This window comes from Musa acuminata, chromosome BXJ2-1 (assembly GCF_036884655.1).
Source record: "Musa acuminata AAA Group cultivar baxijiao chromosome BXJ2-1, Cavendish_Baxijiao_AAA, whole genome shotgun sequence".
Taxonomy (NCBI): Eukaryota; Viridiplantae; Streptophyta; class Magnoliopsida; order Zingiberales; family Musaceae; genus Musa; species Musa acuminata.
The window spans coordinates 2,735,457-2,757,034 of NC_088338.1; the positions used below are offsets into that span (position 1 = coordinate 2,735,457).

Below are 21,578 nucleotides of genomic sequence, written 5' to 3' on the forward strand. Positions count from 1 at the left end.
GAGTATTGGAGATGGAATTCCAATTGCCATCTGGGACCCACAACTTGCGGCCGTCCATGAACAATGTCTCACATACGGATCCGTAGTATACTCACTCTTTTACTCGTGAGATGAATGGAAAAAAATAGAGAACTCGTGCGGGACCCTTTTGTGGGGCCGCGAACGTATCTAGTGGGTCTCTAAGTGGGTGAAGGCGGAGGTCGATCGGATATCATCTATTTTTTCCCCTTCTGTTTGCAATGTTTTGTTTTTTCTTGGTCACTAAATGGCGTAAAATAAGGGAATCGGTTTCGCTTTCCCGTTTAAATCCATCCTCTCACTCGCTCTCTGCCAACCCTGCGTTTAATCGCTCGCCTCTGCGAAGAAGAGGGAGGTACGAAACCCTAAACTTAGATCTGTGCTGTGATCGCTTGAATCCCTCGTGTCTCTGCGTTTCTGCTGCATTTTAGGCATCGGTATCCTTCGAAATAGTGTGGGAATCGAAGTTTTGAGGTTCCCCTGCGCCGATCGTCACCCATTTTAGGTCAGTTGTTGTTGTTGCGATCGTGCTTGCCTCAGATCTGACGTTCCATTGAGGCATTTCGAATGGATCGCGTGTGTTTTTACTTGTTAAGAATCTGGTATCAGATTGTAGCGATTTCATTTCTTTATTCATGTTAGTTTTCCCTTTCACTATGTATTTTCTTATCGCGTTCTACATTGACGTGTTTCTTTAGAAGTTTTTAGTGGGTTGGAGCGACAATGACATCAAGATCGGATTCAGTATTACCGATATTATTTTGATGTTTCCACTCAGTTTTGCTGTCTCCGTAGCGAAGGTTGAAATACGTTAACTAGTATGGACGTGTTGTCACAATTTTATGGACTTTATCTCATGCTAACCTTCATGAATTTTGAATATGATATGCACAAGGCAATGGGGGTAAATTTAGAAGATGAATGCGTGTTTATATTGACTTTATGAGAAGTTGGAATGAAGATTCGGTTCTGATTTTGCAGCACGTAACTGTGGAATTGGAAGTTCTATGTCTGATAATCTCTTGTACAGATTGCAGTGAGTAGAGATCGTATAAGAAGAACAATATGTCCAGAATGTCACATTTGACAAATGATTAGAAATCAATATGGTTACTTAAATATCTTTGGCGTGCTGTGTATAGGTTATCCTCCATGATCTGATCTGTTGATTCAACAATTTGAGCTTGTTGGTTTATTCAACATGACTACATTATATATGTTTATAGTATGCAATTTCTTTTTATTTGACTATATTTCCATAATATTCTTTATTTTTTTCATACACATATATGCTTATGCAAGCATGTACAATTTTTGCAGCGAAACTACCATGATTTGGTTTAGTTGATTTCTATTTATGCCAGCATCAGAGTTCATGTGAAAAAAAAATGCACTGCGATATTCTGGATGAACTATGTAATTCATGCCTGGACAAGTGACATGGCCTCACCATTTGAGGCTTTTAAGCTTCATGAAGAAACAAACTTTGTGAGTCTCACCATTTCTAGAACATGATTCCTTCATTGGCTTGAATCAACTCGTAAGATATCAAATTACTTCTATATGTCAAAGGGGTAAGGTCTTTAGTTGTTGAAGGGAAAAGGACCAACCAATGATGAAGTGGTTTTCTTCATTGGCAATGGAGAATAGATTGGACAAAAGATTATCTAGGACTTAACCATTATTCTCATCTCTTCTCTCTCTCTCTCTCTCTCTCTCTCTCTCTCTCTCTCTCTCTCTTCTTGCTGATTTATTTTTCTTGTTGTTGCTAACCTCTTTCTCCTTTTCTTCACCAATTTTGTGTTTTATATTTTGCAACATGATTTTAATGAGTCAGACTTGTTATTTGGTTCTTTGGATATTAGTGAATGGTACCTGAATATATAGCTATTCATTTATAAGTTTTTGTGAAGCTTTTAAGCTGAGTTAGTCAACCTTGCACTGTGGCATGGACTGCATCTGGTGCTTTACTGTCAGTTCTTATGGATTTTGACACTTCTACATCTTTTGAGCCTTTAGGAACTTCGATTTTAGAATCCAGAAACTTGTTATTAGTGTGTCCAAACTCAATGCAGACTTTGTACACATATAAATCTTATGTATGGATACTTTATTAAACCAATGTTTCTCTTTTAGTATGCCACAATCTCTTTCATCACACCACAGAATCAGTTTCTAAATTTTATATGTTTGTTTTAGGCTAGTAAACCACAAGTGTTTAGTTCTTTTTTTCTGCATGAAGCATTTCAGCGGTATTTCTTTTGCATGTCAAAGACACATAATTTGTTTTACACTAATGATTCTTCATTATCTCTAGTTAACTTCTTCATGTTGTTCTTTTTGTTTTTTATTCTTATGTTTTGGAATTGTTTAATTTCATCATCAAATAGGGATGGAATATGAATTTTTATCTTGCAAGGAAAATGTCTTTGAAGAATGTGGTTTGTGTTTCTAGTCAAGATCTTGCATCATTTTGATTCTAGACAGCTGCCTAGGGTGATCGGATTATTCTAGGAATTGTCTTTTTCTTTTTGTTGATTTTAATGGTCAATTAGGAAATCTATGCCATGTTGATATGTAAAATTTGATGTAAGTCAACCCCTTGAAAGGTAGGAGAATATCCATCCAATCAGAGAACTTGAGAACTGCCTAAACCAAGTAGGTGGCTAAAGGTTGGAGCATAACAAATATTGGTTCTTTTAGGGTCACTCTGTTTATGCACTGTTCTTTTGTTATAACAAATATTTGTTCTTTTGTTACATCTGCTTACACTTAAATCAACAGTACATTGATAATATACATGCTTGCGAGTTCATAGATTTTGCAGCCTGTCAAGATGGGTCGCGGAGTAAGCAGTGGAGGGGGTCAAAGTTCTTTGGGTTACCTATTTGGTGGTGATGAGGCTCCTAAATCTACTGGAGAGAGTGCTGCACCAGCTCATAATCCAGCTCCTCCACCACCAGTTGAAAACAGCAAGCAAATTCCTGCAGGCATCCAAGGGAGCCTACCAAACAACTACCACCGAGCAGATGGGCAGAACACTGGTAATTTTATCACGGTATGAATCCACTGGCTCAGGTTGTCATACTCATCTGGCTCTTCTCGGTCATTGAATTCTCTTTAATATCTTACTTTGCATATGATATTTCTTTGAAACATGTTCAGCATGTGAATTCACATTTGTGTAACTATATCACTGTGAAAAAAACCAGCAGCGATTCCTTCCTCTCCCAAGTGGCCCTGAGTATGAGATTCTTCACTTGCATCTATCTACTCGTATAACTTAGTTCTATAATGGTACACATGATATTACCTGGTGGGTTATATATGATGATTCATGGTATATACTCTATGATTTGTTCACTTCAATTTTGCATCTTTCTTGGCACCCTTCTACAACTCTGACCCAGAGCTATTTGTTCTAATGAGACATGAAACCATTCCTGAACTTGATCTTGAAATTCAAGTTTTCAAGTATGTCTAAATAGTCTACATCTCGGAAGTCAAGTTGCAATAAATTGAAATAAGTTGGAACTTGATCATGATTGTAGCATGGCATCAATGTGAACCATAATATCATAATCATATTGATTTCTAGCTTTCTTTTGAAGTTATTTTCTTTATCGAAGTAGTTGCATGTCGGCTTTCTCAAGTTACAAGCACAACTGTGGTAAATTAAGTATCCGCCTCTTCAATTTTCTACAAAAAAGAACCTGTTTGATTTGTGCTATCATAATGTAACAATCATCCACAACTTATCAATTGGCGATTGTGAAGATTAATGCTTATTTGGCGCATGCTGACAATAACTTGCACATTTTGAAGCTAATTCTGAGCCCTCTTATTGCAGGATAAACCTTCAACGAAGGTGCAAGCTGCTCCTGGTGGTGGTTCTTCCCTGGGTTACCTGTTCGGGGGTGGTGGCAACTGATGATGTTATTCTTGCTGCTGAAGTCAGTGAGAAACTTCCGAAACTATGTTATTGCTGCTTGCAGCTTTTGGGATGACTATATTTGCAATTTGGAGTTGGTAAATGCTTTAACTTATTAGCTTCATGTCTGAAATGGTTACAGTGAAGTTTATGAGTGTAGGTGTTCCTTGGACAAGTGGCTTTGTAGTCTGCACTATTAACTAATACCTCTTTATTCGATTTCCATGTTTCTTTACAAATGCATACTTGTGATTTTATTAAAGGATTTGTAGTGTCGAGGTTCACAAACATACAGGAAGTTTCGTTAATATCTTGAGAATTCAATTGTTTGCTCTCACCATGGTAAGAATATTAAATTACGTTTGTCATGTTATTTCTTTTTAATTTTCAAACTAGCTTGCTTCCGTGTGTTTTGGATAAACAGTGAGCGGAATATAGTTGTTGGAGGATGAGGATATTATAACTTTAGAGGGACATGAGTGCAGGGCAAACTTTGGGCTCTTCTTGCTAGCGTCACCTCCACGTTCAAGTGGTCATGGTAATTCTCAACACCCCATCGTGGTCATTTTTGCCTCACGGTGGTCGTCATGCGGAATCGAAAATGCGACACATAAGAGGCAATGAGACGGAGACGACTATTGATGAGGTAGAATTTAAGGGCAATCTTATGCTTTAAAAAAATAAAGGACGCTGTGTGACAATAAACAAAAAAAATTCTTCGGGACTATTTTTTGAAAAAATTACCGGTAAGTAAATATGTTATTTTGAAACATTATGAAAATAACAAAATAAAAGAACGAAAATAAAAAGCGTAGTAAAACATATTACCTAGTCCTACTGGGTATCAATCTGTGGGATCAGTAAGAGTTGTGCCCACGACTAACACGTACAACTAGACGGCGGAGCGCTTTTCGTAACCCGTAGGTATTGAGGGTAGGAAGATACTTGACGTTTTGCCTTTAGATGTATGTCATCATCGTCGTGGTGGCACATGAAAACGATCCATAATGAGTCAGTGTTCAGCAGTAATAGCGACATCTTGCCACACGAGCTCCCGCCCATCCAAGGTGGTGTCTCTCACTCCTCATGGCTGTCAATGCTCTACGTATAAATAAATTAATTATTATCAATCTCTGCCAGCTGATCATCGAATAGACATTAAAACATTAAAATCCCACAAAACTATCTTTTTATGTCAACAAGTATATAGGTTTTCAGATTTCATTATTTTCAACTAATTTTTCGATAAATTTGCAAAGAAACCATAAGTCGAGTTGGGTAGTAAACTATTATGAGTCATTTCATCCAGACAGAATGCTGGGATCAGCTTTTATCCAAGAGACCAACACTTCGACAAAGCCGAAGCGGGGAATTGAGCCCACGAATGTAGAAGGCGCAGCTTCCTTTTACTCCACGGATCTAACCGGCAATAAGCGAACCAGATTCAATGAACATAATGGGATATGGATGTACAATCCTTAGGGAAGGTAACATACCTTAAAAAGCCTCACTAGATTAAGATTGCACATACATGAAAGGAGACTAAAATTGCATATATCTATGCTTGACATACTAGTAAAAGAAACCTAAACTTGCATGCATGCCACCATGAATAATCTCTCAGTTAATTATCGTTTGACTGCTGTATGATCTTAGCACCAAGGTTCCGAATATCACATCGTACCGATGTATCGATCAATTATTATACATAACATACCGACACATGATACATTAAAATATACCTATATGCCACCCATACAGGTCCTCTATCGAACCGGTATATACCACCCATACTAAGCGGTATGATATTACAAACCATGCTAAGCACCTATTAAAAACTCAATATGATTAAAAACTAAACTGTAGAATCTATGCACATCAAAATTTATACAGGCAAATATGCACGTCAGAAAAAAAGATACCTTTACATACCTTTACATAACCCACCATCCTGCAGGACATCCTTCAGTCTCCCTGAAACAGAAAACATATATCAAATAAGAAGCAAAGGGAAAGAAATCCTCAGCCTATTTCTACACAGACGTTGCAAAGATACCTGACTGCACCAACATACCCTTTGGTGATGTCAACTCGTCTTGCAGAAAATATAAGCATGCTAAGAGAACCCATGACTTCCACGGGAAACGCAAGGAAACAAGGTATGGGGAAAAGAACACATATGGAGCATGACCGCATGCAGATCAAAAGAAACATACCAAGGAACCATGACCTTGGCGATGGCATTGGCAAAGAGAATCAAAATTGTTCAATGTGTATTTTCAACAGAATTAGGTGCCAGACTTGGACACGCCCCACACTCTTCTATCAAATCCTCACTAGCTTCCAAGCCATTACAGTAAACAACAGCTAGATCAGAAACAGGATCAGATTTTTGAACCTTTACAGTGGGAGGACAATCAGAATCCTGTGCGATGCTGCTGTTTCCTGCTTTCATGTTATTAGCAGCATCAGCATCATCAACGGGTGGTTTCTCCAAGGAACAGTGATGATCAGCACAACCATGTGTTTTCTTATTATCAGAAGCTTCGGGAGGCTCCTTTTGCTTTTCTTCAGAATAGACAGGTGCCGACAATGCGTGTTTCCCATTTACCCTTTCATTCTGCTTCTGATACAATGACATGGCTCTCTGCAGAACAGTCATAAAATGGGTTGAAGACAGTGATAAACTAATAAAACTCAAATGTTGAAGCATTACCATGGCACCAAGGCTGACCCTCGATCTCACATTTTAGTCCATTAGAGTGTGCATGTTGATTCAGATGTCAGTTATTTACTTTCATGAATTTGGATATTTATATAAATAAAAATTAAACTATGTAACTATATCCCTTTGATAGAGATACTGATAGCAATCAGATATCTGAAACTTTACAAATTTGAATTGGATTTGAGACATCAAGTCAAACATTCATTGAAAATGGATTCAGTATTCAGTGAATATTGGAAAACTTAAGTCCTTATTTACTTTCATGCATTTGGATATTAATATAAATAAAAATTAAACTATGTAACTATATCTCTTTGATAGAGATACTGATAGCAATCAGATATCTGAAACTTTACAAATTTGAATTGGATTTGATACATTAAGTCAAACATTCAGTGCATAAACTAACAACTGGTTAGGTGGGAATAGGAGGATTTTCTGTTAAAAAATAGAAAAGAAACTATCAATAATCAAGTTCGTTTTCTGTGTCCATCAATAAATTTCATTGTGCGTACGGTGTAAAATTTACCAAAGACAAAGCTATACCTTAAAAATAACTTCTTTTGCAGTCGGAAAGAACGAGTTCGAAACAGAACCCATGCTCTTCTTCACTAGGATGTCATCTTTGTTACTCTGAAACAAGATGAGTAAATTAAAACTGATAAGTTAATAGTCTGAGCAATAAAACTAATATATAAATACTTTTTTTTTAATCTTGAAAATATGTAAGACTTCAATACCTGGATAAACCTGTAATCAGTCAAACTGCCAGCACAATTAACATCTGACATTCCCAATAGGGATGTGCACCTTTTGTACAAGTCTAAGCCTGCAAGATCAGGCGAGATATCTATTCTGGAAAGGTAGTTGGCTATCTTATCGCCTTGCATATTCAAAGGCTCAGGTGTTTTCTTGGATATGGCCTTCTGGGGGAACTCAACAGCACTTTTAGTAGCGAGTGTATCATTTGATGGCTTCGGCGAACATTTTAATTGGGCAAGTTCATCAGTAGGAGAATGTGTGGTAGATTCCTGTTCTTTCTTGGGTACAGGAGTGTCCATATTGTTACTATTTTCCCCCTTGCACGTCTCAGAACCTGTTTCCCAGCCCCTGCTGCCCATTAGCTGATTATTATCATCCCATTCTTGCCTCGCATAGATATGGAACTCATTATTGAACATAACATTGCTTCTGTCCCACATTTGCATATGAGGATGACATATTTGGTCAACTGGATTATGCCAACCAAATGGCTGGCCATGACCAGAAAACCTCTCAGCCATATCATGCATGTGATAAGAAACTCCACCATGGGTCATATCCATGGAAGGTCTGATGCCAAATAAAGGCGGAGCTGAGAACTGGGACATGGGCGGAGGGAATCCAGCGGTAGGTGGACCATGATGTAAGGGCATAAAACCATTTGTAACTGGAGAAGGCCAAGATGGGGCACCTTTCCAGGCATTTCCATGTCCTCTTTCAAATCCAAGATCACCTATCCTTTTGTAACGATTATAGGATTTGTGATCACTACTCTGAGCTTTATTATCATCTTGATATGGGCCCAAAACTGAAGGACTGTCGATCTGGAGCCTCATGGGCGGTGGGGGGTGGAGGTGATTAGGTGAACGATCAGAAAGGTAACCACTTCGGTTAATAGATGATGAACCAACAGGAGTCGATTCCCTAGCACAAACATCAGTCTGAGCCATGTCATCTAGGATGGGCTTATCAAAAACCGACTCTCCTCTGTCTCCATATTTGGAACTACTACTCCTTTGTCCTATTTCAATATCAAGGCGCTGCCTGGTAGTTCTGTCATACTTTGAAGGAGATCTTTCTGAAAACCGTCGACCACTATTAGCTGATGAAGATCTTCCCTTTGAATGGTTCGGTGAAGCACGATGATCTGGTTTCAGAGTCTTATCAAACTTTGAAGCAGCACTTTCTACATCATCCTTCTGGGTTAGCTTTCCCGATCGAGTACCAGAACTTCTGTCACGAAGTCCTGAAGAAGTCAAACTATCTCCTTTAGATGCTCTAACAGGGCGCAGTCTCTCTTCAGGTGCTGATTCTCTATGTGCAGATTCTGCAACCTTCGAGACATCCCTGCAAAAACATAGATTAAATCATTCACGAAGGACACTAGACATTTGTAAAACAAACTACAAGGGGTCTAGCTTGACCCCTAAATAAAAAAAAAAAGCCTGGGCATTTTCTGCCCCTTAAAACCTGAAAGGCCTAAGCAGGATAAGCTCATGTCAGTCTGAATTTAAGATCCATAAGGCTTACGCAGGATGAGCTCAGAACCAGATTATTCATCATCAACCACCAGGAAAATTACAAAAAGGGAAGTAATCAGAGTATATAAACAACAATAAGAAGCCATAATATCCCAAATTATTTGAACATGAATCCACTCCCACCGAACAGAACAATAAAAAACATGAGAAGTACATACAAAATAGAATATTTTGACAATCATAATCAGGTACTAAAGTTGCTTGTCTAGCCCAGTAGGAAATGAAGGTAGGTAACTATGGGTCACTACCATCAAACAGATCTTTTTAATGAAACACAAGATTCCAAAAAAATGCACATTGCTGATAGTTCCTGTCAAACTAAAAGGCCAACACATTAAGCAACTTTCCAGCACATGCCTGGTTTTCTACATAGATACGGAAATCTCTTAACTGAAAATTCAAATTCATGGCCCCCAGATGCCTAGTTTTCTACATAGAAACAGAAATCTCTAAGCATGAAAAATTCCACAAGTTTCAAAAACTTGCAAACATGTTATCTTGATTATTCATATTAGTGGCACCAAATTGTTGCTTCAATAAACCATCTAGAAGAGAGAAGCCAAAGACAGAGACCGAACTGTCCAAGTGTCACCATGACTAGAAGGAAATAAGTCAGAGGAAAAAATGAATTACATTAAAAAAAAGTACCTGTTATGATCTTTAGCAGCATATGCGCTGGAGCTGGTGGAGGTTTTCAGTCGATTATATCTTGGACTTGAATCAGCCTTCTCAGCATGTTGACGCTCTGACCTAGGTTTATCACTACGAGAAACAGTCCTACTAGTGGATGCATTTTTATCAACAACTTCACGTCGCTCCTTTGCACCTCTTGGGTTCAGATTACCATGATCCTCCTTTTCATCAGAATACCTTTTCCTTCCCTTGCTATCTTTGGGCCTCGTGTCATGATCATCAACATAAGAATTCCCATCGTGATCAGTATCCTGAAGTTTACTTTTCTTATAATGACTCTCCAGATGTTTGTTTTCATCTCTAAGATGGCCTTTGTCAGATTTATCGTTCGTGTGATCTTTTGATATGCACTCATCTTGGTACTTGTCATCGCGATGCTTACGATCCTTGTCATCTTCATCCCTATATTTACCTCTGTACTTCGCACCTGCATGCTTTTCATCTCTGTAGCTTCTATTTTTACTAAGATCATCTCTAGAAGATTGTCTTTTCTCATCGAAATCTCTACTCTCATCTAGCCATTTATCTTTATCTTCAGAGTCATCTCTCTTCATGTGTTTCTCAAGCCCCTTCTCTGCCTCAGCACTGTGCAACCTTTCTGTTGCCAGATAGATGGAAGATACAAGTTAATAATCAGAGTATCACCAACTAGTAGAAAGTACCAGTCAGCAAAAATATAATACATACTATAATCATAAAAGACAACACACTTATAGTAAATAATGTTGTTGTTTAGGACACAAATAGTGACACTGAAAAGATATAAGCAGACTTATTGTATCCAATATAATCATAAAAGACAACACACTTAGAACAACTACAAAAAAATTGCAAACACACCACCTACAATAGTGATAACACTTAATGGTAAAATAGCATATACTCTCGCCCAACTAAAAACTTACAGAATAGAGGTTACAGACACGATTAAGAGATCAACTTTATCATAAGTCTTTCAGATGACAATAAATTGATGAGGTGTCATGTACCGATATTATTAACAGCAATTTATCAGAAAATGTCAATAATAAAGTGAACTTCTCATGCAAACATGAGATCAACAATAGATACATTCATCACATAAATTGGAGTTAATGAAAAAGAGCAATGTAATAATTTTCCACTAGGCCGAGCCAGACTCAGAGATTGAAGAGGTATCATTGCCAGAGATTCTATGTTAAAATTATAAATTATGTTCTAAATATTGCAAATAACTACAAAAGAAATCTAGTTACTTGAAAGTCAATATGATTCTATGATCTGTACAAATTGCAAGAGACAGAATCACACACATGAATAGAACAAAACTGAACTTTTCAAGGGGGATCAATGACAATCGTCAAGCTATTTGGGAATTAAGATGATGAGATGATATTAAAGTAGTTCATAAGTACCTAATATAACAAGAAATATAAAAACTTGTTAAAAGAATAATTAAACTGAAAGACTTTCAGGTCCAATATATGAAGACTCAAAGTGCAGACAGTTTCTACTTATGCTTCATTCAGATAAAGAATATGACATGATCCCAATTTGTGTGATTTGCATAAGGGCACAAAACTGAATCCTTTAGAAATTTGTTTATGCTTTGCTTGGTAAATATGGATCCAACTGTGGAACACTATAGATTATCTAAAATGTCTTGAGTGCCGAAAGGTAATCCCTGAGACATTTCCATTAATATGATAAAAAAAAATGGAACTACCAGTCACCTATTACAGAGATCATGTCAAGCATTTTTTAAAAAAAAAATCATGGAAAATCAAGTTTTCAAATCAAATTTTTATCACAAAATCCATGTAATTTTAAGCAATAGACACATATATTCCAATGTTCCGCAAAACAAATGTCAGGTCACAAATTGGAAAGAAACTTCATTTCGAAAAAGACATCAGCTACAAAAAGAACAGTGATAATAACCAGAACAGAGCATCAATATATTTGTAGGACTAAAAAAACCAAAAAAAATCATCTTAACCAAGGTGGCGTATCATACATCCAGTTAAGCCAATTGTCCACTGAACTAATTCTTCCCAGTTCCAACTATAATAAGCAAATTTACTTAATTCACATAATAAAATCCAATGCATCGTCTAAATAAGCCGATTAACATTAAATCAAGTTTCTTTTGACAGTATGAGGTGCAAAATGCCATGATATACACAAATAGGTTATCATTAAACTCCTTAACATCTGAACTGCAATAGCACCCTCCTGATAATGATAAAAATATACAAAGTCACATCAGTCAAGCCAAAACCAAAACCAAACTACAAACAGCCTTCTCGCCATCTTCCTAACCCATTTGAAACTAATTCCAGCTTTGATTATGTACTTCTGTCTCTCTAATCCAAAAGGAAAATTATTGAGTACAAATAATCATCAGACCAACAGTGAATAATGAGTTAAAAATTCCACCATTCTTAACAATCGGCATCCATCCATCATAACTTGGTAAGATTCAAAGATACCTTTCTAAAATTAAGATATCATCAAAGTCACTACAATTATTTCTTCCCAGCTAACTCCACTCAAACTTGCTTAAACTCCAAATTAAACAACTTAATCTCCTGGTCATCTGCTTTAATAAAGTAGTAGTATTTCAACTTTAATTTCTTCAAGAGGTCATTCGTGCAACAAAAATAGTAGGAAGAACTCATGTGGAAGTTCCGTAATCCCAACGCAACAAGAATTACCATAGAACACATTTGTTCAAATTCCAAACTCTCACCCCTAAAACTCTCAGCAATCTCATTAAAATTTTTAAATGTTTCACATGTCACAATTTTCCAGTTATGCAATCAGATATAATCAATACCAACATCAAATGTTTCACATGATACAACACCAATATTCTCAAGCCCCTTTTCATGTATGTCAGTCCAACTCCTAAGACCTCATATCCTAAGCATGAAGTGGATCATCAAATTTTGTAAAAAAATCCATAAGGCAGCCACTGAAGAATACTTCGTATTCGAGTGTGCCTAAAATGTGCAACAAACCAACAACCTTAAAGTTAGAACAGTAAAATGACCTATATCCACTAAACAAAAATATCCATGAAACTAAGATGCACCATTCAACCAAAACAAAGTTATGATTTGATCAAATTGAATTTCCCAAGACAAGATTTATTCCCTCTTCTTGAGAAGAAAGGTAATAAAGGTCATTAGGCCACAACAATGGTTGCTTAGCAAAAAATAATGTGTGAAGTTTTTTACTTGGTCAACTAGTTTATGCATAGAAATATAGGTGGTAAGCTTGATATTTTCAAATGATTCAATCTTTTGGTGGGTGGCTCTGGAACAAGATGAATGCCTCCTATAAGCATATTGTTTAACAATGGAAAAAAGGAATAGGTCAAATTATTAAAAAGGTTATGGGTTAACTTACCATTGATTTTTGTATACTTCTTTTTTGCAATATCTTCTGTGTCTGCGACAGCCTGAGAACCAGGTTTAATGCCCCCCAAATCATCAGACTTGTGATGCCTGGAATCTTGGGCCTCCCTGTCCTTATCGGTGTCCCTTTCCTTTCCATCCTTATACTGAACAGTGCTCCCTCTCCGGCTTGAATCTTTATCAGACTTTCCCTTCACCGACTCATTCTTCCCACCACACTCATCCCTTTCATTCGAATCTTCATGCCTACTGCTTGACCTGCCCTTGGAATCAGCAGCCTTCGACCTAGAATACTTGTCCAACTCCACCGGCCCAAATTCCTCTGCTTTCGTCCTCTTGTGATCATTCTCTGCGCCACCATTCCATCGATCAGCAGCCATCACCTCGTCCTCCTCCCTTGATTTACGCTTCTTCTCCCCAGAGGTGTCCCCATTGCCAGTATCCACCAGCTCTTTAGCAGCATGCTCATGCGAGGACCTCCGTTTCTCCGACTGCGGATCCCTAGAAATCCTGGCTCCCAAGCTCGCAGCCAGTTCCTCTTCCGTGGTCCTCCTCTCCCGCGGGTTCTCATCCTCCTCGGAGTCGGACCGGTCCCTGGAGTGCTTGTGCGACCGGTGGGATCTGTGCCGTGAGCTCCGCGGCATCCTCGCGAAGCCCTAGAAACCCTAGTCCAATAAATGTCCGATCGAGCAGTGGGAATCCTCCGACGAGTCAGCAAACCCCTTAAAGAAACACGTCTTCCTCACAACCACCGCGATCTCCACAACAAACCGTATCGATCAGAAGAAAAACCCCAAGGCGGCGGCCGCGAGAGAGCGTATCGACGGCCCCCGCGGTGGAGAGATTGTAGACGAAGAGAACAAGAGCAGCTCCAATAAAGGGGAGGAGATCGAAAGAGAAAGGAGGGAAGCAGCGCATGCGGTGGCGGCGCGGCGGTGGGGCAGCAGCGGAGACACGAGAGAGGAAAAGAAGAGGGAAGGGGAACTGGATGAAGAGAGGCGACCGGGTGCGTGACGAAGAGATGGGGTTCAAGGCGAAGCGGTCCGCCCCTTGGTTTCCTTTTATGACTGAACTACCCTTGTGCTCATACGAACTTACGTGCACCAATTGGCGGTAATATCCCCTTTTTATAGGACTAATTCAGTAAAGTCGCATCATTATTTAGTTCCGGAAGAAACCCTTGCACTCTCGCATTATTCTATGACATAATTATCCTTGCACTTATGCGAATAGCCACAGTTTAACGGTGGTAAATGTAGAGTCAGTCTAGGGTTAATTTAGACATTTAATTACCGGGCCTTTTTCAACGAGTAGTAAAACTGGAAATAGCTAATACGTCTTCCTACCGTTTCGGACTTACTTGCTTTGTCTACCATAGTCTAACTGGATAAAGATGGTGGTCCCCTCGCTGGGACCCGTTCCGATACCTTCGCACTGCAACTTTGCATAAGAGTAACACGCCAACAATTCTGCCCACCTCGTCTACCTGTAATCTAACTGAAGAAACGGAGTGGTCCCCTGTGGGACCCAACCAAAGACCTTGGGGCTGCCCCTCATGGCGGTGACGCCACTAATGGGTACGCGATTATCTCTCTGTTTATATTGGAACTAATCATGGAAAGCTTATTGAACCCTAAAAGAAAACTGGGTTGGATACAATGATCCTACTTTGATTAACTTCAATATATTTTTGTAGAATGAGTAATGTTATTCATTATTTCATCATGAATGAGCTTACAAATTCATAAAAGTAATTTTAATTTTAAATAAGCAAAGCATAATTTTCCTATTTGCATTAGGAATAATGTCATAGCAGTTTTATTATATTAGGACTACTGTAAACCCCTGAATAATATTTTTTATTAAATCAGGAATATAACCATTTGAAAACACAATTATATTTAAAAAAATAACTATATTCTAATTGGAATATAGTTTCTATATTCATATAGCTTCTTTAGTTTAGGTGATTATGGAAAATTGAACCTCACAAACATTTCTTAAATACAACAACAAGTTGTTTAGTAAATAAAATATAAAAAAATATTATTGATGAAATATCGATCTATTTTCACATGCTTTGTTCTATCATATAATCCGAGTTATGGGTAATAATTTATTCGACAAAAACATAGGATTACTTGCTCTGATTTTAATCAAATTAGTTCACATATTCGTAATGTCATGATTCTAAATTCAGCTTATTGGGCGACTTCAATAGCTGAAAATTTGATCTTCTGTATAGTCTGCGTAGGTTTCTATGCTTAGATGAGATTTCAAAGATGATTGCATGAATTGACTCGCCGAAGTTTTTCTACCTTGTTTTCGAACATATAGGTGAAGCGTTGAGGTATTTGAAGTAATCTACGTCTAGATGAGATTTCAAAGATTAGTACATGAATCGACTTAGGATACTAATTGCATATGATATGTTATGTTTAGCCATAGCATCATCTTTTATACGAGCGAGTCAAAGTCAACTGGGATTCTTTTTCGAATCTGTCTCGAGATAGGGTAGTATTGGATGAATAAAACACCCCAATCGAAATCTTGTAAATTGCATAGGAGACGTGTGAAAAGATTCCTCTAATACTTAGAATTGTTTTAGGATTCAATTCAATATAGAGACATAAAAATATTAGAGTGAATTAGATATATGATATATATATATATATATATATATATATATATATATATATATATATATATATATATATATATATATATATATATATATATATATATATAATCATTGAGTTCTATGTCATTATCACTGTTGTGGACGATTATGCGTTCAGGTATATACGTTATTTTGATTGAATAGATCGAGATGACATATCGGATAATATTTCCATTGTTCAAGTAAAACGAATACTTATTTTTGCTAGAAAATCAAGATCTCTTCTTTCAACGTAGAAGGGTAACTCATTACGAGACTCGGATGATATTGAATTTTGCAAAAAAAATCGAGACCCGAGATTCCCTTGTTTTTCTTCTCTTGTGGTATGTCTATGAACTCTCATATTTGTTTCTTATCTGAGTATATATGTTTTATGCGATTATGAGAGGTTTAATGAGGAGATTTAATGTTTTATGTGATTATAAGAATACAACTGCACTCAACTATTTTATTTATGAATTATTTAGGAATATAACTAACTACATAACAATATAATTATATTCTAATTAGGAAAGAAATACAACTTCCATATAGATATACTTTCTATATTCTTAGGTGATTCCCCAACACTTTTGTTTTTTGTTTTAGAGTGCTAAATGATGGATATATGTGAATATATATAATTTCAACCCACAAATCACTTCAACTTAAACATGACAGGGTAAATCATTTCAGCCAGAACAGTCTAATTCTTCTTAACTCAATTATTTTGTGGGCTAAACCAGGAATTTAGTCTAATTTGCTAAAGCCAAAATGCGAGCTATAGATACCTGGCAACAATTCTACACAAACAAACAATAATATAAACTCTAATCAGGTGAAGTCAAATGATGATCACACTTTTGTATGACATAGAGAGTGTGGTTGATGTGAAATTGACCATCACAAAAGTTACCTTCAAAAAGCTGAGAAAGGAAAGATATTTGAATTTTTCCAACAAAGTTCTTGATATTGATGAATTGGAAAACTTTCTGGCCATGAAAAGGTGCTGTGCTGTTTGATTCGAAAAACCAGGATGATATCATAAGCACACAGTTCTGTGAACCTACTGCATATCTTCCTGATAGTACATTCTTGCGCCATGTAATGACAGAAAACTAGTATTCTGGAAAAAGAGACATAGCACTGTACACCATTTGGCACATGACACCATGGAATAATCAACCTTGTTTCATTCTGGATCTGGATTCTGCACAGCTAAATTAATCTTTCCAACCATCTTTGTTTAATCTCCTTGAAGCAAGACCTTTAGATGATGGAGTTGAAACAAGTTGTGGAGTTTTTGGTGCTTCATCATCCCAATCATCTCCCCAACTGTTATCCCAGCCGTCGGCCTCATCGGTTTCCTTGCTTCCTCCTGTTGAAACGGGCAGCACCATATCGACCTTCTGGTAGCTGGGAATACTTTTGCCATATGTCCGCCATAATCTGATGCATAACCAAGCAGCAGCGACCAAAACAACTACACCGAGAAACATGCTGATGGATAAAGTTCGAGCAAGAAAACTGAGGTATCTGGATGTTTCGCCCCTGACAGATGTTGGGATCATATTCCGCAAATTGAGGCTGCAATTACCATCGTCTGCATTCAAAATAATTGTCGTGTCATTTGCGCCATCCTTGACAAAAACCTTCACCTGCATTATTGAAATTGGAGAGGGAACTGAGAGAATCTCAAGATAAAAGCAAGATCCTCAAATTTGAGATGGTTTGTTCAACAAAGGTCTGTATGTTGATTAAGGGAAATGCAAGATCAACTTCAACAAGTACATGCTTCAAATATTACCATCAATCGTATCCTTTGATTAATTGCATGCCCCGACATGGATTAAATTTCCAGAGACATACACAGCAAATTTGAAGGATGGCTCATGAACCACACTGTGTTTGGACAAATAATTTGAGTCAATGAGGTTCTCTATTAGGCCAAAAATCTGTAAGTTTCACATAAAAAGCTCCATGATAGTGAAGGTGGTATATGACTCACTTTTTCTAACTTAGAAAATCTCGTCAAATGAGGTTTTGTGTTATTATAAATACCTGGTCATGCGAGAAATTTGCTTCTAGGGTTGTGTTGAACAATCTACTCAAAGGCATAGAGAGCAGGCATGTAACTGAAATGAGAATTTTGTTCTCATAAATATCATAATTATCTGGCCATGCAAGAAAATTTATTCTTGATAGTTGTGTTAAACAATTTACTGAATAAATGGCAGAGAAAGCAGGCATGTGAGATAGCTGATACACTGTAACCATAAACAAGCATTATATCATTGTGCATGAAAACGCATTCACATGCTGATATTTGTTTCAGAAGCACATAAAACACAAGAGGATAAAATACATACCTCCTCATTTCGCTTTGCTTGAAGCTTAACTGAAGTTCTTTCCAGGTTGACAAAATCAGGAGCAACTATTTTAACATCAAGGGTTTTTGTCCCTCTATTCTCTATCAGAAGTGAAAGATATAGAGAATCTGGTAAAGAGAAAACAAAAGTAGGTAAAAGAGGGAACAAGACAAGCAATACAAAAGCTTTAACTTGCAATGACACTGCCCATGTCATGATGAGCAGTTTATTCCCATAATTAAAAAGTAATGGCTATTAAATCAAGTACATCATATATGAATCGCTATAATACAACTTCCAGTTTCTGTTCTTCCCTCCCAAATTCACTACAGTTTATTTGTCTTTGCAATTTTTTTAATTCAGAGGGTGCAGTATTCTTTGTCAGATAATTTCCGGTCAATAAGCCATTTGCTTGAAGACTGCATGATATAATGTTATTTATTTCAACTCTCTTGAGCATAATGTGAAGAAGACACGCGTAGATATCATACACAGGTGCCTTGCTTTGATTTTAACAAGCAGAACATCAAAAAGTTCAGTTCGACTGGCACAGAAAAGCATGCCAATGCATGGACAGTTTCGAGATAATTCAAAAATACTAGAAACCATTGGATAACTAACAGAAGTAAACACTGATTTCAATCTCATAGTAAAGTCAAGAAAATATCATGGGCAAAATAACAATGAATAATTGTCAAGAGTCATCGAAAGTTAGGTACTCGCTCGCCATATGTAAAAGATTAGTGTGATATATCAATTGTCAATATCTATATAAAGTGAACTGTAATACTTCCTACCTTTACCAGGTACTCTCAGGCAAGCAACAAACTTGTTCTTCTCGTCAATGCATCTATTGGATGGATCACAGCCTTCCACAGGGGAATCCTCCAGGGGTGGCGTCTTGGGATTTGATCCACTCTCCAAACTCTGGTTTCCATTGGCATCCTTTATTTTTGGCACCTCCAATGGCTTATCTCTCGTCTCATTTGAACTCCCCTTTGTGTCCGTATCATGAGGTTTCTTGGTTTCATGTAAGGGTCGTTTGCCCAATTCAGCACTCTTCCTCTCTTCACCAGCATTGTTTAACCGAGGACGACCTGCCTTAGTTGTGACAGAATTTGCAACTGGGATGTTGGTACCAGTCGCGTTTGTGTCGACCTGAGTTCAGTGATTCTGGGCATTAGACACACCAAACATCATAACTTACAAATACATAACACAGATCCAACCCGTGCCGAATACGTATCTACAAACAAGTAAGATGAAGCATCAATAGTTCATCAGAAATTAGTTCTCCGTAAAAACTTAATTTTTTGAGAAGATCATGAAACCACACTGCGTTAGCGTCTAGTATTGACCATATCGGGTGCATAAAAGACATGAAAAAACATGCAAGAAAGACAAATCCCCTCAATAGGCGATGATGGATGAAAGCATATTTAGAGCAGCCAATACATCATAAAAAGGAATGTACCTTTCAGTGTAGCACGAAGGATCAAGAAAAATTGAACGATACCGTGAAGAGAAAAGTGCTCAAAATCGATTTTTTCCCTTCGTAAGAACAAAGCGAGACAAGAAGAAGGGGCCAGACTCCGACACGTCTTGCTCATCTCGCATTGCCATACGCTTAACATCTAAAACCCAGAGAACAGCTCAAATCGCGATCTTACCGACCTCTACTGCGGCCGCGCATCGATCCACGCCACGGAGGACCACGGAGAGAAGAGCGACGAGAAGAATACAAGCCCCCTTCCTCATCGCGTCCTCGCTTCTCGGGAAAAGGGGGCGACAAGCAACCACCTTTTCCCCTCCAAATCGGAACCCTAATTATCCAGATCGTTTGCCGAAGCAAGAAATAAAGACGTGAAGGGAAGAAGGATTGATCTTCTCTTCGGGATGCGCTATTCTTTCCCGGAGAGGGGACCGAATTGAGCTGCGTCCACCGTAAGTAGCGGGTTGATTCCCCACCCTCCCCCTTTGTCGGCGTGTGCGTACGAGGGAGAGACTGTGTGTGTGGAATGGACGTTGAATAATAGCATAGGAAGAGGACTTGGTTAGAGGAAAGGCCGCTTAAAGATTTGACGTGCTTTTAAGTATTTATCCTTTAAGATGAATTTTAGTGTACATATAATTCGACGGTATATATAAAAAAAAATTATATACTATATTTTATGTTAGGATCGAGTCGACACCATGAGAGAGTCAATTAGTACAGTAGATAAAATTCTTCTTCCGTCGAGACCACCAGCATCCACAAACGATCTTCCTTCAATGGGCAAAGACTAATCACCTTCTTATAACTCTATTATTCTTTTGATAACCGAGGATAGTGTTGATGAACGAGTGTACCGTAACCGATACATCAGCACGGCTTGGTCCGCGGGTTGATGTTAGGAGCTCATGATCGGTTGGGCGAGACGCCAAGGCTGATTACGTCTGCAAGTCGAGATGCTGACGTCGTCTGAGAGGAAGCGCCTCTCGGTCGGGACACAAGCGTCGTCTTTGGGGAGGGCGTCTCTCAGTCGGGGTAGTCGCACTTCAGGGGGCGATAGCGCTCCTGCACAGAAGGCCCTCGTCGGGAAGTTTCCGACTTTGGCCCCTTGATGATTAAGTTAGTGATTGAATTCTTCCTCTTTTTTTCTCTCCCCCTAGTCGGATGTCGGTCAAGGGCTTTTATACTATTGTGCGAGGATCGACTATACGCGAGTTTGGCACGACGGTCGTTCCCCGAGTGGTGAAGTGGTACCTTCGTGCGGTTGTCGTCTTGGAATGCATGGAACGACGCCATGCAGCACCATCCCGAGCTTTCCGGGACGGGATGTACCGAAAGGCGCCTCGGTACGGATCCTGTCTTAGCGCGTAGAAATACTCCTTGTGCTAACTTGGCATGGGCGTGATGCGGCATTGGTTATGACGTGGCTATGGCCCAAAATATGCCTTATCAGATAGAACCTTTACACCCTCACTTATTCCTCCCTAAACAAAATTCTAAACTTAGAGCTAGAGGAAGAAAACTCTCAAGATTACAATAGCATTTTTCCTAATTTGTGTTCTCATTTATTGTGTAATCTAAGCATAGGGGTATTTATAGACTCCAAATGAATTCAAACTTAGAGCCAAAACTTGTCTCATCTCTAGGTCTCCCGGTTAATGACGGTACCATCGCTTGTGCTGAGTGGTACCATTGCTTGGGAGACTGTGTTTGGATGGTACCACCACCTGACACACTCTAAGATTGTGTCATCAATTGTTCCACCAATTGGGTCACTGTTTGAGCCTTTCACTTGGCCCAACACAGCCCAAACTTAGGCCCAATTGGCCCCTAATTAAGTTGGTCTAATTATGTTCTAAACAAACTCAATTACGACCTAAACTAACTCGATCTAGATAAATTATTACAAGCAAAAATATTAAGTTATTCGATATGTCATTGGTTTATCGGTGCTTCGTCTAATCATTCGATGCATCATCCTCTC

General features: G+C 38.3%; 3 protein-coding genes across 6 annotated transcripts; 1 reads left to right on the plus strand and 2 right to left on the minus strand.

Moving 5' to 3' along the window:
• The first annotated feature begins 253 nt into the window (after positions 1–253).
• On the plus strand, positions 254–4,172 carry LOC103986641 (protein SPIRAL1-like 3). 3 transcript variants are annotated; one of them, XM_009404694.3, is made up of 3 exons: positions 254–373; positions 2,837–3,076; positions 3,869–4,172. In XM_009404694.3, the coding sequence occupies exons 2-3, from the start codon at positions 2,855–2,857 to the stop codon at positions 3,947–3,949; spliced, it is 303 nt and encodes a 100-aa protein (XP_009402969.1). In that variant the 5' UTR covers positions 254–373; positions 2,837–2,854; the 3' UTR covers positions 3,950–4,172. The 3 variants fall into 3 exon arrangements, with proteins under 3 accessions (XP_009402969.1, XP_009402978.1, XP_018675757.1); XM_009404703.3 differs by having other exon boundaries at positions 353–523; XM_018820212.2 differs by lacking the exon at positions 254–373 and adding an exon at positions 1,339–1,506.
• A 521-nt stretch (positions 4,173–4,693) lies between these two features.
• Positions 4,694–14,087, minus strand: LOC103986632 (uncharacterized). 2 transcript variants are annotated; one of them, XM_065092193.1, is made up of 7 exons: positions 13,067–14,087; positions 9,629–10,271; positions 7,418–8,786; positions 7,224–7,310; positions 6,348–6,596; positions 5,882–5,923; positions 4,694–5,050 (listed from the first exon to the last, which is right to left on the minus strand). In XM_065092193.1, the coding sequence occupies exons 1-6, from the start codon at positions 13,716–13,718 to the stop codon at positions 5,915–5,917; spliced, it is 3,009 nt and encodes a 1,002-aa protein (XP_064948265.1). In that variant the 5' UTR covers positions 13,719–14,087; the 3' UTR covers positions 4,694–5,050; positions 5,882–5,914. The 2 variants fall into 2 exon arrangements, with proteins under 2 accessions (XP_064948265.1, XP_009402957.2); XM_009404682.3 differs by lacking the exons at positions 4,694–5,050; positions 5,882–5,923 and having other exon boundaries at positions 6,151–6,596.
• A 2,573-nt stretch (positions 14,088–16,660) lies between these two features.
• LOC103986624 (uncharacterized) lies at positions 16,661–20,137 on the minus strand. The gene is made up of 4 exons (XM_009404669.3): positions 19,777–20,137; positions 18,900–19,260; positions 18,103–18,230; positions 16,661–17,391 (listed from the first exon to the last, which is right to left on the minus strand). The coding sequence occupies exons 1-4, from the start codon at positions 19,858–19,860 to the stop codon at positions 16,957–16,959; spliced, it is 1,008 nt and encodes a 335-aa protein (XP_009402944.2). The 5' UTR covers positions 19,861–20,137; the 3' UTR covers positions 16,661–16,956.
• Positions 20,138–21,578: the final 1,441 nt, after the last annotated feature.

What these genes read in the sequence shown, in the direction of transcription:
- LOC103986641 (XM_018820212.2), top strand. Translation starts at nt 1,426, where the DNA reads ATGAACTATGTAATTCATGCCTGGACAAGTGACATGGCCTCACCATTT. An exon ending in TTCATGAAGAAACAAACTTT is followed by an intron (nt 1,507 to 2,836) that starts GTGAGTCTCACC and finishes GCGAGTTCATAG; the next exon opens with ATTTTGCAGCCTGTCAAGAT. An exon ending in ACACTGGTAATTTTATCACG is followed by an intron (nt 3,077 to 3,868) that starts GTATGAATCCAC and finishes CTCTTATTGCAG; the next exon opens with GATAAACCTTCAACGAAGGT.
- LOC103986632 (XM_009404682.3), bottom strand. Translation starts at nt 13,718, where the DNA reads ATGCCGCGGAGCTCACGGCACAGATCCCACCGGTCGCACAAGCACTCC. An exon ending in GAAGTATACAAAAATCAATG is followed by an intron (nt 10,272 to 13,066) that starts GTAAGTTAACCC and finishes ATCTGGCAACAG; the next exon opens with AAAGGTTGCACAGTGCTGAG. An exon ending in CAAAAGAAGTTATTTTTAAG is followed by an intron (nt 6,597 to 7,223) that starts GTATAGCTTTGT and finishes ACTGTTCTGCAG; the next exon opens with AGAGCCATGTCATTGTATCA.
- LOC103986624 (XM_009404669.3), bottom strand. Translation starts at nt 19,860, where the DNA reads ATGAGGAAGGGGGCTTGTATTCTTCTCGTCGCTCTTCTCTCCGTGGTC. An exon ending in CCTGAGAGTACCTGGTAAAG is followed by an intron (nt 18,231 to 18,899) that starts GTAGGAAGTATT and finishes TCTCTTTACCAG; the next exon opens with ATTCTCTATATCTTTCACTT. An exon ending in AAGCAAAGCGAAATGAGGAG is followed by an intron (nt 17,392 to 18,102) that starts GTATGTATTTTA and finishes TCAATAATGCAG; the next exon opens with GTGAAGGTTTTTGTCAAGGA.